Raw genomic sequence first — 15,643 nt, 5'->3', positions numbered from 1 at the left:
TGAATGGGATGCGACAACACAGAGCAAGCAGCGTGACAACATTTGCGCCCGGAGTTTCATATTTTCACGCCATTCATCTTTCAATGCCTGCCTGTCCGATAAAAAGCTCATGGGGGTCGCCTTTTGGCTTCCTTGGTGCCCAACTGAAAAGTCAAACGGCTCAAATTTTGAACAAAAATGATCCCGAAGGGGGAAAAACAATGTTATTAGCATTGATACAATCTTGATTTTTGTGGACAACAAATGCCATATAAATCAAAGAAATTCTAGAAAAAGGAGTCGAAAGTCATGAATTAAAATAATTCATCAATCCTGCTCATCCTCACAAGAGTTGTAGGTGCCTGAGCCTATCCCAGGCAACCCTGAATTGGTTGCCAGCCATTATTTGGGTTTCGTTTGAACAAAAATATTGGCAAACTTCTAAAAACACAGCCTCCATTTTAAGGGCTACTCCTCCTCAGCCGTTTTCTCAAAGTGATCATTCCGAGCTTTCCAACATTGAAAATGTGTTTGAATGATTGTAGGGAGTGTGTTGAATTTCCAAGCCAATATGAATTATGTTTGGGTCAGCAGTGACGCGTTCAAAGTGAAGACATCCGAACAAGGCGCCAATTTACTACGGCCCGTCTTCTGATTCATTCAACGATCTCAATGCCAAAGGCCGCAAAAAAACACGTTTGCATATTTATGGACTTGGGGATTAGAATTGTTGACAGCAGCGGGATGAAAAGTTAGCTGGGGTCAATCTAACCTACCAACTGCTTTTTTTCCCTAAAAAATGTGTTCCTTTAACTATATTTCATTTTCACAGAGAGGTTAAAGGGGGGAAAGTATATTTTTCAGGAAAAAAAACTTTTTGCAAGCTTAAATAATGCTTTTTTTTAAAAGGGTGTCTTTGAACATAATTTGACAAAAAAGTTGAGAAATTTAAAGGGGAACAAATACATAATTTTTGAGAATTAAGAAAATTGATATATTTGAAGGGGTCAAATCTGGTATTTTTATTATGACATAATTATATTTAAATTTTAAAAAGTTGTGTATAGCCGGGGGAAAAAAATTGGAGGGGTGAACAGAATCTATTTTTTCGGGGAAGAGTTATTGAACAATAAAGGGTCATTTTGATGCAAATATTATACATTTTTAAAGGGAAAAATAAATAAGATGAATATTGTTTAAATGCATGGTTTCAAGAAATAAAACGTTATAAATAAAAAAATATCTTAATGTATTTGATTTTTCCAGGAAAAACGAATTCTACATTATATAAGAAAGTCACATTTTTTTAATAAATAAAATAAAAAAGAACTTTGAACAAAAGAAAGTGTAATTTTTATGTATTTATTTTTAACATGAGTTTTATTTTTATTTTTTATTATTGAAATATATATATATATATATATACATATATATATTTATATATAAAATATATATAAAAATAATAAAATAAAAAACCTTAGTCATGTATTTTTTTGTGAAAGAAAGAAACAAAAAATATATATTTTCTAAATATTTTTTGTTTCCATTAGCTGTAGCTGTCATTCGTACGGTGTGTTCAATGCCACTTGTATTTTGCAACTCCAGGTCTTTTCCCAAAGTGCTGTCTCGCCTGATCGCAGACTATAACGCTGGTTCTTTGTGCGGCTGCGGTGGCACAGTTGTTCTTTGTCCCGCCGCTGGCTACTTCCCAAACTCTGCACTTTGGGAATTTCAGGCCATTTTCCCCAAACGGCAAAACCCGTCTGGATCCCTTTCGCAGAACAGGCCGCTTTAAACGCCACATCCAGTATCAACCTTGCTGCATTTTTTAACAGCCACTCTCAAACAGAGCGCTTTGTTTTATTGCATCCATTGCGGTTACTACTCAGCGGGGAGCCTTAAAAAAACAGCCAAGGAACAATACGTGTACTGTAACGGGCAGTTTACATCCAGTAACGTTCATTGGAAAAGCGCACGTTTGGCAGCTTCCAATGGAAACTAACGACCCTCGTCTTAGTTTTTATATTCCCGTTCTTGGCTATCACAGATTAGCTTCCAAAAAGTTTGGAGCGGATAGAGGAACTGTTCTCATGAACTTTCTTGGCTCTTGAGAGGGTTTTGTATCCTACGTTGGTTCTCTTGGCACTCGTAAAAGAAATTCAAACCAATAGTTGAAGCCGCCGAGCCTGCTTTGATTGGGGAAGGGGGGGAAAGGACGTGGAAAATTGTCTGAATAGAGGAAAGGTGAGAAAGTATGGATTCTCCAGTTTTGGAGAGAAAACTGTCATTGACGGCGGTGGACATCAATGGCACTGAAACGTGAGCATTGATTGTCACCATGACTGGCAAAACGTGGAATAGAATGTCCCCTCAGGTAGAAAACTTAACACCCCGAGGTAAACATTGACAGAAATCTTGCTATTGGTATAACATTAAACTAAGATGGATGTCAGAGGGGAATACATGTTTAGTTGACCCACTGGAATTAGGCAAAGAAGTGGTGTAAAATGGTCGGGTTATATAGAAAGTTGAAATAAATGGAATAGGTTTAAGAAATTTGATTGGGGTTTTTTGTTATTATTGGAAAAATTGTACAGTATTTTTACTTTTGCCAGGAGGTAAAAGCTTATACCATGTCCGCCCGGCTCTGTTTGGGCTCAAGATAATTCAAGAATGAGTAAGGGGATTGTCAAACTTGCAGGATAGGTTTGTAATATGAAACACGAGGTCATTCTGAAACCTTAACCATAACAAATAGCCTTATGTAAAATAATAATCATTCATTCTTGGGTTGCACTCCAAAACGGATTGGATGCCTATCGCCGTCAATGGCAAATGATAAATTACTTTAAAAGGGGAGCTTTGGAGTGACAGAATAGGAAAGAGTGCTTGTTTCGCTTATCAATCCCCATGAAAAGCAGCCAATCTGAGAAGAGGCGAGCAGCTCAGGAGGGGTTAAATATCCTCCCCGAGATGCGGGAGAGGGGATTGCTGGGAGGCCAGCACTGTTTATGTCTTTGATCAGCACTACTACACACATACTTGTGTGCGATCGTGCAGCTGGTACGGGGCTTGGTGTTGTATTACCACGCTGGACGAAGCTTCAGGGTGACAGATGAGCGTGGCGAGGGGACGGCTGGGGCGTGGGGGGTGCGGGGTTGGATGAAAAGGAGGGCAGTTGAGCCAGAGTCTGACACTCCTAATCTCTTCTCATGCCCGCCCGCCCTTTATAATACAACGCTATTGTTGTTGTGCCAGCGAATGGTGAAAAATCCCAAGCCATTGGCACCGCCCCAAAATAGTTTGACAAATGGCGTCAAAGGGTGGCGCTAAAGCACGAGCGCGATATATAAGACAAAGCTGGGCCGCCATCTTGTGGTGCTTCCGGATGGAGGAAATGTAAGTGAGTTTTCAGTAGTGAATGCCAAATGAGGGGTGAAATTTAACATGTCCTAATTAGCCACCAATTCAGGGTGTCCCCCGCCTCTGGCCCCAAGTCAGCTGGGATGGGCTCCAGCACCCCCAAGGATAAAGTAGTTCAGAAAATGAGATGAGATGTTGCCACTTTGTGTTAAAAAGTAAGGATTTTTTTAAACAAATGGAAAAATTTGGTGCATTTGTTAGTAAGTAAAGCAGAAGCCTTAAATTTAGCGACATCTATCTATGAGACGAAGAACTGCAGGTGATTACTGCAGTTGTTATGGTAAGACAGCAACACTTGGTGGCAAATGAATGTATAACATAAAAACTTGTATTTGCAAATAATGTTTATTATGGGATTGTATAAAAGGCACTAATATGGGGTTTGTTGTTGCGTCTATTACCCTAGCTTTTATTTTGATAGCGATGGGGTCTAACCTAATGTAAATGCTGTCTTTACAGCTGAGTGTAGCGCAAGTACTTTTTCCCAGAAGGCACCTCTTTGGTGGTCACACCGTTGGGGAAGAGAACTGCCGCGTCAGCGTCGGACACATTGGGGAGCACCATGACTTTCTGTCCGGGCTGGAAGACGAGAGAACGTGCGTCCCGTCACTTGGACGTGAAAATATTAGGGAAGCTCGGTCAGGTGTACCTTCCAGTCGACGGGCGTGGCCACCTTCTTCTGGGCGGTGAGCTGCAACGAGTCGATGACACGGAGTATTTCGTCAAAGTTCCTCCCCGTGGTCGCCGGGTAGAGAATAGACAGCTTCAGGCGCTTGTCGGGCCCGACCACAAACACCTGAAAAGTCCAAAATAGTAAAACCAAATGGAGCCTGCAAAAATATCCTGTTTTTTGTGTGTTTACTTTTGTGTATGTGTGTTATTTTTTGTTTCTCAATCCTCTCATGTGTACATGATTTTCTTGCAGTCAGGATCCAAATGAGTGTTTAATAGAATCTGGTTCTTACGCAGCGAGCGGTGAGTGGGATGCCGTCGCCGTCAATCTCGTCAGGGTCCAGCATTCCAAGCTTGTTGGCAAGCTCCCTCTTGTGGTCGGCAATAATTGGGAAGGGCAGAGGACTGGAAGCCTGACTGTTGAAGGCCATCACGTCCTGCATAAAATTCAGTACAATTTGGATGACTTTTTGCAAGTAGAATTATCTATAACAAACAGACCAATTAAAGAAATCATTTTAAAAAAATACCGTATTATTTTTCTTTCTTAGCAGGATTTTTTTATTTTTTTATTTTATTTTTATTTTATCTGAAATAACAGGCCCAGGTTAAATAAGTGAATCCTATTTTAAGTAAATATTTATTAATTATTTAGTTGTCTATTTTATTTGGGGAAAGAAAATTTGCTGTGATTACGTGCAAAAAAAAACAAATCCATAAACACAGTTTCACCAAAGATGTTGCAAAAGCCTCAAAGTTCAAGTTGGGTAGATGATGAACTGTTTAAGTTTATAAAGGTTATAGAGTAACTAAAAGCTATTTAAAGCTACTAGAAAATGTTTTGGACTTTATTCTCCTCTAGAAAGGTTGAAGTATATTAGCACAATTTGAGGACCTTAGCAGGTATACAGATGCAATTTCAATGCACACTATTATAACTTAGAAACCTTTACCTTGCTCCATCCACGATGATCTTCCACGCTGTCCACGGAGAGGGCGATCATCTTGACGTCGCGTTTGGTGAATTTTTCGCTTAGACTAGCGGCACATGCCAGTTCAGTGGTGCACACGGGAGTGAAGTCCTTCGGGTGGGAGAACAAGATGCCCCATCTGATTGTTGGAAACAGCCACAATGGTTATTAAGCAAACACTTCAAAAGCATTGTAATATATGAGTCTATAATCACAAACACTCATTTTAAAAGCATAATCAAACAGCAAAAATGGATTGAATGCCTATTGTGAATGGCTTAACAATGAAAGCCTTTCAGATGTTTCAAAAGTGCTGAAACCATGACAGCAAGACCTAACAAGTTTTTAAAAACAAATTCCTAAGGTCGCCGCACACTCATGTGACTTCACACATGACAAGCCTACGCCAAGGCTCACCAACTGATCATTTAAATCAGGTGTGCTGGAGGAGGGAGACATGAAAAACAGACCGAATAGATGTCCTTGAGGACCGGAGTCGACGACTCCTGGTCTATGTTCTCAACTGCACTTGAGTTGATTTTTAACATTATGACACTGTTAGATTAGTTATTGTGATTGTAATGTTAATTGAACTAGTATGTCAGTCCAGGCAGCCCCAAATAAGATGGGAACCTAAAAATGGCGATTTGCCCAGATTCATGCCCCAGTTGAAGAGTGCAAACAATGCAAGCCTTGTGTCCTGGAAGTTCAAATATTCAGGCAATAGTTGTTATTCAAAACACAAGTGAAACTCATTGCTTCTTGCAACACCAATGCACATTTAAACTAGTGTCACACAATGACGATGCATTTTAATGTGGTATAAATAAATTGTTGGGATACATTCATTTAGAGTTTTAAGTGACTGTAATTAAACTGCTGAATTAAAATAAAGTAATAATAACATTGTAAAAATACGTAATATTTAAAATGGAAAAGTGAGCAGGAAATCCGCGCAATAACGAAACTGAAATCGAAAATACTTCAAATCCTATTCAAATAATCTTTGGGCGTCAAAAACTAGATGACCTGATGCAGGCATTATTATTTGCAGAAAATAACGACGAATTGTTCAGGCATTGAACTAAAGCAGGTTGATGAAACGGCTGACCTACAGTCACAATTTGCACCCCACTTACGAGTTGCCGAGGAAGTCGTGAAACTTAATACGGCCGATGGTGGTGTCGGCCTCAAAATTGGGGAACACGTCACCGAGGAGGATTCCAGGCATATTAGAAAATGTTTGATGGCCACGCGGTGAAGGAGACGACTGCGTCAAAAACGGTCCTAGCCGAACACGGAAGTACCCGTAAACTGTCAGATCGATACTGACCAATGAGAGGCAAGCATTAAGGAAGGCGCCTTTTGCTCACCTCTCATTAGTCAGTACAGTTCCGCCTCCAACTCGGGCAACTTTATTGATAAGCATCACTGTTTGCACAGCAGATTTAACGTACACAAGCAAATCAGGTAGAAGATTTAATTAGATATTTAACTACATTATGTTGTATTTTATTCAATTTATTATTATTAATAATAATAATAACAACAACAATAATAATAATAATAACAAAATAAAGCAAAGCAAACTATATTATTTTATCATTCGTCTATTGAAAGAACACCATTTCCCGGCATGCTTGCCGAAAAAACAACAAATATGGCGTACGGTAGTTTCCGTACGTGATTCGAATACGCGAGATTTCAATCGACCAGCTAAATCGTCTACAACCTGCGTGACGCTACGGAGATTCCCACTGCGGTCCCAACTCGCCGCAGCGACAAAGGCCGACGAAAATGTCTTCACCGAAGACGAAAAGATCAGGTCGCAGCGCCGCGGGGGGGAGCCCGGTGCTCGGCGGAGGCGGCGGCGGCAGCGGCAACAACGGCCGCTACGAGTTCAGTTCCCTCACCAAGCCGCTCAACCGGTCTACGACGCCGCCTCATCTCCTCCAGCGCCAGAGCTCCGACTCGGCCACGGCGCGGCTGCGCGCCTCGGAGAGCCCCACTCGCCGCCGCGGCTCCAGCTCGTCCACCGGCTCCGGGACGCTGGAGGAGGATGGCATCCGACTCAACCCGTCGCTCTTGCGGGTGGCCCTCAGCTCGTTGCTCGCCATCGACCTGTGGTTGTCCAAGACGCTGGGTGTGTGTGCCCGGGAAGACTCGTCGTGGGGGAGTGCTCGGCCCCTGATGAAGATCATCGAGGTGAGCGGCCACGGCATCCCCTGGCTGGCCGGAACCGCCTACTCCCTCTACAAGAGTGACAGTGCTGCGGGCCAGGAGGTTATGCTCAACCTTCTTATGGGTGAGGAAAAAGAAAAGTAGAATTTAACCCATCCATGCACAAATTATGATTATTTGTCCCTCATTGTAGTAGTATGTAGTTGTGTTGCTCCAGGGGCGGAACAAATGTGTACGTGTGCGGGGCCAGTATTAATTCGACCCCCTACCCCCCCTAGACCAGCCAAGAAGGGAGACACTAGACTATTGCTCTGCGTATCATTTTACGTATGTTTAATAATCTCCTCTCGCACAACCACGCCCCCTTTATGCCCTCAAACTGGCCCTGGGTGCTGCCACACACCCCTAAATTCCACCCGTGTTTTCCAAACACATTTTGCAACGTGGAATAAAAATATATATTTAAATACCTATTCATACATAAAATGAATTGATTAATCGAAGTACATTTATTATTTAAATAGTAATAAAACATTTTAAATGAAAAAGCCACACGTAATACTAAATAATAATGATGGTAAATTATACATAATATACAATTATACCCTAAATTGATTGCCAGCCAATTGCAGGGCACAATGGGATGAACAACCAATACCAGATCACCTTTTACCCAATTACATGTTTGCATCTATAATTTTATGTATTTATTTTTACTTTACAGTCAATTAACTTTAAAATATTTACAATAGTATGACACCTTTAGAGGCATTTGGCCACACTTCCATTAAAAAAATCCTATTGAAATGAACCAGTCATTTTACAAATGTCACTCGTTCCTCTAGGTCTGGTGTTGGATCTGATCTTGGTGGCCATAGTGAAGGCGACAGTGCGGCGGCGGCGCCCGGCCCACAACCGTATGGACATGTTCGCCACCTTCTCGGTGGACCGCTACTCCTTCCCGTCGGGCCACGCCACCCGCGCTGCCATGTGCGCCCGCTTCCTGCTAGCGCACCTGGTGCTAGCCGCCCCACTGAGGGTCCTGGTGCTGCTGTGGGCGGCCATGGTGGGGCTGAGCCGCGTCATGCTGGGCCGCCACAATGTCACCGACGTGGCTTTCGGCTTCTGGATGGGCTACTGCCAGTACAGACTGCTGGAGGCGCTCTGGCTCTCGCCTCAGAACCTGCAATCGCTTTTGGGACACGCCGCGTAACAATCACAGACTTTTTCTTATGATCGTTGTTATTAAACGGAATGCTGAAGAGCAGTCACACTTTTTTTTAAAATTCAAACCATTCCGATTTAACACAAAACTCTGTACATCTTGGGTGAGCATTTCCACTTTGCAAAAATGTTCACATTTTCAGCATTCCACATTTTTCAATGAATGCTTTATAAATTGAATGCAACTCATCCTTCCGTATTTGTAATCTTATCCAAACTAGTTCAACTGCAAAATATCCATAAAATACAGGACATCTACAAACAAGTTTCTCCAAATTTTGATAATATTCCGGAGATCTTAAAGTGAAATTTCCAAAATCCAAAACTTTGCCCCCAATTTTTATGAAAAAAATAATATCATGAATTCATTCTTTTTCCAAATTTCCTCCCACAACTCTCAACCAAACGAACCACTCTTAGATATTCCACAAATTCACCCATTTCTTATTTGTCCACATTTTTTATGATGACATTCCTACGCGAATAAAAACAATTTATGACATATTTACCTCCTTTGAATCATTCCAACTTCACAACAATCCACAAAATCCAGACCATTTAAAAACATTTTTTCCACATGCATTGTTACTGCCAATGGATTTGACGTCGATCGCAGCCAAAAAATTATATGTATGCCAATATAACGATCAAAACTTATTACATTTTTAAAAGTTCGGTTCGGCTTCTCTTCAGCGTTCACCTGCAATTTTTCCAGATATTGCACTCTTGTCCTTGTTTTTATTGTAGCTACACTATATATTGTGTTGATTTGAAGTATTTATTGTGCCACGGGAGGTGTGGGTGCGTTCCAATACTTTTCCTCTGCTCTAGTTTTATATTGTTCTTCTTAAAGGCAGTTTTAGCCGTTGCTAAATGTTATTCTTGCAGATCAAAAATCGACAGGGTTATTATTTTCCAATGCTGAAGTGTAGATATATACTTGAATGCTTAGAGACTGTTAGGTTAATTGTTGCTACAAAATTATTTTTTGTTGTTTGTTTTACCTCTGACTGAGGGCAAGTGCTGAATTTTGTTTTGTATGTTGCTTAAAATCAGGAGGATTCTGATTCTTGATTTAACAAGAATACAAATCATTGCTAATGGCAAGGTAAACAAGAGAAAGATGCTATCTGTTTTGTTTTTATTTTTCAACCCCCCTAGTGCCAAATATTGCAAAAAAGCATTCCTATTACTAATCTGTGCCCAAAATGTAGTATACTGTGGGTACAGTTCTGTAATCTGTGCGTACAGTTTACTCATCTGTGGCCACAGATTACTGTACAGTACATCTAAACATGTAAAGTAAACTATACCCACCGTTTACTGATCTGTAGTTCAGTAATCCAAATTCACATTGTTGTAATTTGTACTCCCAGGGTAATAAACTGTGCTCACAGATTATATATGTCCTGCCAATTTGGTCATCATCCGAAATTATTTGAAACTAGTTGAATTCTTGTTTTGTCAAGCAGCAATGTAAAAAGTCTTGAATGTTGATAAATTGTTTTCACTCAAATGGTTTCAAGTCTTTTTTTCTCGTTCAAAAATAAAAGGATGCAATGGCCAACTTGAAATCTGTTGACTGCAATTTGATAGAGTGACATTTTTAAACATGTGATTAGATTTTACTTACTTGCTACATTGATGTTTACATACAAAAATGAATGATAATTAAATAGTAAAATAATGTTAACATGTTTTCAGGTATTGACACCTTTTTAGGTGACTGGCACTATCCGGTGTTAAAACTTAGAAATGAAAAATTTAGACTAATTCTTGAGCGAGGCATATTCAAATGTGTTTTTCCTCATAATTTGTTACTACACAGTATGGTATTTAAACTGACATAATTTCTCCATAGTATTTTTAGATAAAAGTAATATGAAATTCACCCCCAAAAGCTATTTTGTTACTCGACCTCTTATATCTAGTAACGCTTTCTGTCAGTGAGCCCTTGTTTGTTTTTCCAAGAGATCAGGCCCGCCTGCACTGTAATGATGATGAGTTCAGGGGTCGATTCGGGAGCGGGAGAGTCCAGCACTCCGCCCACCTCTGCCAGTAGACCGTAGCAAAACAAGAAAGCACAAGTCAGACCATCGCCTTGAGTTTAACGCGGGTAAGAGAAAGTTAACTCTTTTTACCAGTATCGAATTTCATCTTACTTTTTAAAGCCACAAAAGAAGCCAAAGTTATAAAAGTTTGCTGCGTTCAATTGCAACCTTGACGGTAAGTGAAATCTCGGGAGTTTGATATTGCTTAAAGCGTGTTGTTTGCAGCTTGACATCGACTACGTGAATTTATCATGTTGTTTGCTAATGATTAACTTGTGTCGACATTTTCGTTCGCTTCGTGCATCTGGTTTGCTAGGAAGGGACACACTTTAATCGTTTTTTGTGTCGTCGGACTCATTTCAAGGAGCGCAGCTTCTGTTGCTTAGCAGCGTTCACCAAAGTACTAGTAGAGATGGCAAAAATACTAATACTCAGCCACAGCTGTACTTAAAGGGGAAGTGCAGATATTTGCGTTCATTTATTGATTCATTTATTTTTTAATCAGAAAACCGACATTTAAAGTATAACAATTATATTATTTCAAATAAAAGATATGTCTGGGAAAAATACGTATTTTCATGCATGTTTACTAGTTTTTTATACTTAATACCATAGGAAATATCACATTTTTGTGTTATTACCATCCAAAAAATTGGAAATAAATTTTAACGCCTTAACTGAAATGACACAAATATTTGTGGGAAAAGAGAATTTCAAAAAGAAGAATTATCATTTTGTTTTCATTGAAATGAGAAATTAAACGTCTCTTTATTTCATGGCTTACTTTTCATCGACACTGACTATAAAATGCGTGATTAGCACTTTCCAGAAAACTTACTGTAATCAGTTGGGCTAAAAAGTGAAATAACAGTTTATCGTTTATGGCCACTCATCTCTTGACTCGTGAAAATGTCGTAAACCAGTTTGCAAGACATCATTGAGTCATATCTAAAATTAGAGTATGATAATGTGATGACTAAGGTAATGTGATGACTGGTTTCTGCATGTTGTTGATACATTAACGCAGCTTCATTATGCCTCGGCGTGTGGCCGTGGTCGGAGGTGGCAGCTCGGGCCTGGCCTGCATCAAATGCTGCCTGGATGAGGGCCTGGAGCCCGTCTGCTTTGAGAGCAGCGATGACATCGGGGGTCTGTGGAGGTTCAAGGTGGGAGAGAAGTAAAAATACCAACAGAGTGATATTAGGTCAACCACGGTAAAATGTTGATTCGTGGACTGAGATCTGCATACATGGCTGCTCCAGACAGAAAGATAGCAACATTAGTAGGGAAAGTGCTGAGGTAGTGTTTTACACGTTGCCCTTTGCTCTGGTACTCTTTAGAAAGAAAAGAGCACCATGCTGTCAATGCAAATTTATCATTCAATCTGTGGGAAAACTATGTTTTGAAGGCATGAAGCCCAAACTTCTGCATTTGCATCTTATATTGTTGGCAGTATTTTACTTAGCATTTGTTTTCTTTGGCACCAAAAGATGTCCAATTCATTTTAAGCAGGTAGACAAAATTGTATGACTGTCACCCTCAATGACAATAAATGACATATGAGTACATTTTGCATGGTTATTGTTGTAGGAGAACCCTGAGCCGGACCGGGCCAGCATCTACCACTCGGTGATCATCAACACCTCCAAGGAGATGATGTGTTTCAGCGACTTCCCCATCCCGGCCCACTTTCCAAACTACATGCACAACAGTCTCATCATGAACTACTTTCGCATATACGCCGAGCACTTCCAGCTCCGCAAGCACATACGCTTCAATGTAAGCACATTATATCAATTATATGGACAGTTAGAAAAAAACATTAAATAAATTCTTTCAACCATGATTTTTTTTAATTGACTCTGGTACTTTACCATAAAGTCAATTTAAAAAAACAACAACTATATTTTAGAACTACTATACAATATATTTCATAAATTTCAAGTCATTTCATCTTCTTTTTGTATAACCCCAGACCAAAGTCCTGCAAGTGAGACAGAGAACCGACTTTTCCCGCTCGGGCCAGTGGGACGTGGAAACAGAAAACCAGGAGGGCAAAAAGAGCAAGCTCATTTTTGACGCCGTGATGATCTGCATCGGACACCACTGCCATCCCAACCTGCCTCTTCAGGACTTTCCAGGTAACCGCTTTAAAGCGGAGGTGTGCACTGTGTGGCCATGATCAAGCATTCACTTCTCGTGTTATCTTCAACTTTCGCCTCATTTACCCTTCACAGGGTGTGGGTATTTATGGATCAAAGTTTGCCCTGCCGTATTAATGATTCACGGCGTATGTTGTTTTGCCTGAGTCAGGTCTGGACACTTTCCCGGGACAGTATTTCCACAGTCGCGACTACAAGACTCCCGAGGAATGGCGCAACAAGAATGTCGTGGTCGTCGGGATCGGGAACTCCGGAGGCGATATTGCCGTGGAGCTCAGCAGGGTCACCAAGCAGGTATGCTGGGTACTGAAGCTGATTGCTTTGGCTTGTGTGCTGTTCACCAATTGCTTTTGGTTCCTTTCTCACAGCTATACCTGAGCACCCGGAGAGGGGCTTGGGTGCTGAACAGAGTCGGGGATAATGGCATACCCTTGGACTTGGCAAATAGCAGAGCTACAATGCTACTCCGGGACCTGCTTCCCTTTGGCGTACTCTGCAGCCTGCTAGAGAGACGACTAAACTCCCGGTTTGAACACAGCATGTACAGTCTGAAGCCCCAGCACAGGTAGAAAGAGTTGCCTTTGCAAGATTCCGTGTGACATTGCTAGTTCTCATGTCTTTGGTTCGGTACGAGTCAGGTTGTTTAGCCAGCATCCCACAGTGAACGACGAGCTTCCCAACCGCATCCTTTCAGGAACGGTGCAGGTGAAGCCCAACATCTGCCGATTTGACGGTTCCAGTGTGGAGTTTGACGACGGCAGTGTGGCAGAGGACATAGACTTGGTGGTAGGTCATTGACATTGCAGAATTGAAGAAAAAATACAAAAAAGTAAAGTGTGGGATATATAGCGTCTTCCAATTCGCCATTTCATGTGAATATTGTTCCACGATAACGTATTTATTTTTTTGTTTTGTCAGGTTTTTGCCACAGGCTACCGGTTTTCCTATCCCTTCCTCGCCCCGCATGTAATCACAGTGTCGGATAACCAGACATCTTTGTACAAGTATGTGTTCCCCCCAGAGCTTGCACGCCACACTCTGGCCGTCATTGGCCTCGTGCAGCCTCTAGGAGCCATTATGCCCATTTCTGAGATGCAGGCCAGGTGGGCCACCAGAGTCTTCAAAGGTAACAATCTGGCAGAAATAACAATCTGCGCATTCTTGAACTAATTTATTTAAACATCACTCAAGGCCAATCACACTTAAGGAGTTAAGTGATTATTTATTTACCAGCACCCCAAATATCCATATTTACGTACATAGCATGAGTAATACTAATACCTTTGCTATTGTTTAAAAATTTGTCAACTTTCCATTTTTTTCTGTCGTCACCAGGCTGTATCAAACTCCCCCCAGCGACTGAAATGCTGGATGACATTAAATATAAGCAGGGGGCCATGGCCAGCAGGTAAATCCAATGACACAAAAGAATGGGGGACATATATTTACTGTTTCCATCCATTTGTTAAAAATAAAAATGTGAAGACAAATATTTACATATATTGATCCTTGCTATTAAGTGCCTGAAAGAAATCCAAAGATTTGAACAATTTGTTTAAGTCAACACTGTTTCTAAATGGTTCATCGACAATAAAAAAATAGTCATTTTATTTGCTAATGCTTTAGTTGCCGATTTCGTGACGAATTACGGCAGCACGTGATGACCCACCGAGGGAAACCGTAAATACCATGTGGCCCCACGCAAATTAAACTGGTCAAGTATGTAGACCTGGATTTTTCTTCCATTCTCAGGTATGTGAGCAGCCAGAGACACACCATCCAGGTGGACTACGCGGACTACATGGACGAGATAGCGACGCTGGTCGGGGTTCGGCCCAATCTCTTCAGGCTCTTGCTAACCGACCCAAAGCTTTGGCTGAACTTGGCATTTGGCCCCATCAACCCGTACCAGTACCGACTGCGGGGGCCCGGCAAGTGGGCCGGTGCCCGGCAGGCCATATTCACCCAGTGGGACCGGGTGGCGCAGCCCATGAAGACCCGATCGTGTGACCAAGCCAAACCCAAACGCTCTCTGAAATGGCCGCTGGTGGTGTCGGTGGTCGTGGGCGTGGCCGCTTATGCGAATAGAAGCAGTCTGGCTGCTGCGCTGCAAGACCCTGCTGTGCTTTTGGAACGGGTCAAGGTGTACCTACCTGCGCTGTCACATTCATAAAATATGATTACTGACATGCATTGAGAACATTGAATGAATTCCTGTGAAGATTGTGATTGTTTTTTTTGTGTAAATTCATATCCACTGAATGTGTCAGAAATTATTTTCACAATGAGAATAACTGGAATATACATATACATTTGCATGTACCAAGTAAAACTGTTAAAAAGCAGCAATTTTTGGATGACAATGTGCTCACTACAATAATAAAGCCATTAAAAAGGGAAATGTTATTATCCAGTACTATAGTTAAAGATAATGAATATGATGGTGAAATAGCGCCCACTAGAGAGTCTCCATGAACGTAGCACTTGGCGCAGAGGCAGAAAAAAACGCCACGATGCTGGGTTTGAGCCATGCGGCACGATAAAATGTTAAGCTAAAAAAACTGCATTTCAACTTGTACACTCTTCACGCATATGACTTAAAACTGTCAATGCAATTTATGTCCAATAAAAAATATTTTAATTAAATATCTTCGACTGGCGGCCGGTGGATGCCGGTAAAACCCGGAAGAAGATCCCACCCGCGTGATTCGTTCATGCTCAGGTTGCCAGACTTGTTTTCAGCCGTGATTAACTATTCACACTAACACTAACGCAAAACAGTAGTAATACAATCATGAAAAGAAATACTAATCGAAAGGTTTATTTATTTTATTTCTTACTCAAATGCAGATATATTTTGATTAAAATGTATAGGGCACCCATTTAACTAATTGCCTACCCTTAATGTTCCAGGATGTCCAATCCATTTTGATGACAATCATGAGCTGCCAACCTTTACAGTCAAAATGGATTGGACGTC

General features: G+C 41.1%; 3 protein-coding genes across 4 annotated transcripts; 2 read left to right on the top strand and 1 right to left on the bottom strand.

The window, feature by feature from the left end:
* Positions 1-3,728: 3,728 nt before the first annotated feature.
* prdx6 (peroxiredoxin 6) lies at positions 3,729-6,377 on the bottom strand. Its single transcript, XM_077608158.1, has 5 exons — positions 6,185-6,377; positions 5,028-5,184; positions 4,368-4,511; positions 4,052-4,198; positions 3,729-3,981 (listed from the first exon to the last, which is right to left on the bottom strand). Exons 1-5 carry the CDS (start codon positions 6,274-6,276, stop codon positions 3,856-3,858), a joined length of 666 nt encoding a protein of 221 aa, XP_077464284.1. The 5' UTR covers positions 6,277-6,377; the 3' UTR covers positions 3,729-3,855.
* A 313-nt stretch (positions 6,378-6,690) lies between these two features.
* Positions 6,691-9,966, top strand: plpp6 (phospholipid phosphatase 6). The gene is made up of 2 exons (XM_077608119.1): positions 6,691-7,350; positions 8,072-9,966. The coding sequence occupies exons 1-2, from the start codon at positions 6,843-6,845 to the stop codon at positions 8,437-8,439; spliced, it is 876 nt and encodes a 291-aa protein (XP_077464245.1). The 5' UTR covers positions 6,691-6,842; the 3' UTR covers positions 8,440-9,966.
* Positions 9,967-10,465: 499 nt separating this feature from the next.
* Positions 10,466-15,064, top strand: LOC144079358 (flavin-containing monooxygenase 5-like). 2 transcript variants are annotated; one of them, XM_077608067.1, is made up of 10 exons: positions 10,466-10,566; positions 11,529-11,667; positions 12,092-12,280; positions 12,477-12,642; positions 12,815-12,957; positions 13,032-13,228; positions 13,302-13,449; positions 13,582-13,789; positions 13,999-14,071; positions 14,416-15,064. In XM_077608067.1, exons 2-10 carry the CDS (start codon positions 11,536-11,538, stop codon positions 14,834-14,836), a joined length of 1,677 nt encoding a protein of 558 aa, XP_077464193.1. In that variant the 5' UTR covers positions 10,466-10,566; positions 11,529-11,535; the 3' UTR covers positions 14,837-15,064. The 2 variants fall into 2 exon arrangements, with proteins under 2 accessions (XP_077464193.1, XP_077464194.1); XM_077608068.1 differs by having other exon boundaries at positions 10,552-10,676.
* The last annotated feature ends 579 nt before the right edge of the window (positions 15,065-15,643 follow it).

This window comes from Stigmatopora argus, chromosome 8, assembly GCF_051989625.1.
Source record: "Stigmatopora argus isolate UIUO_Sarg chromosome 8, RoL_Sarg_1.0, whole genome shotgun sequence".
In the NCBI taxonomy this organism is placed as follows: Eukaryota; Metazoa; Chordata; class Actinopteri; order Syngnathiformes; family Syngnathidae; genus Stigmatopora; species Stigmatopora argus.
The sequence above is the reverse complement of the archived record's forward strand: the minus strand, read 5'-3'. Positions and strand labels throughout refer to the sequence as shown.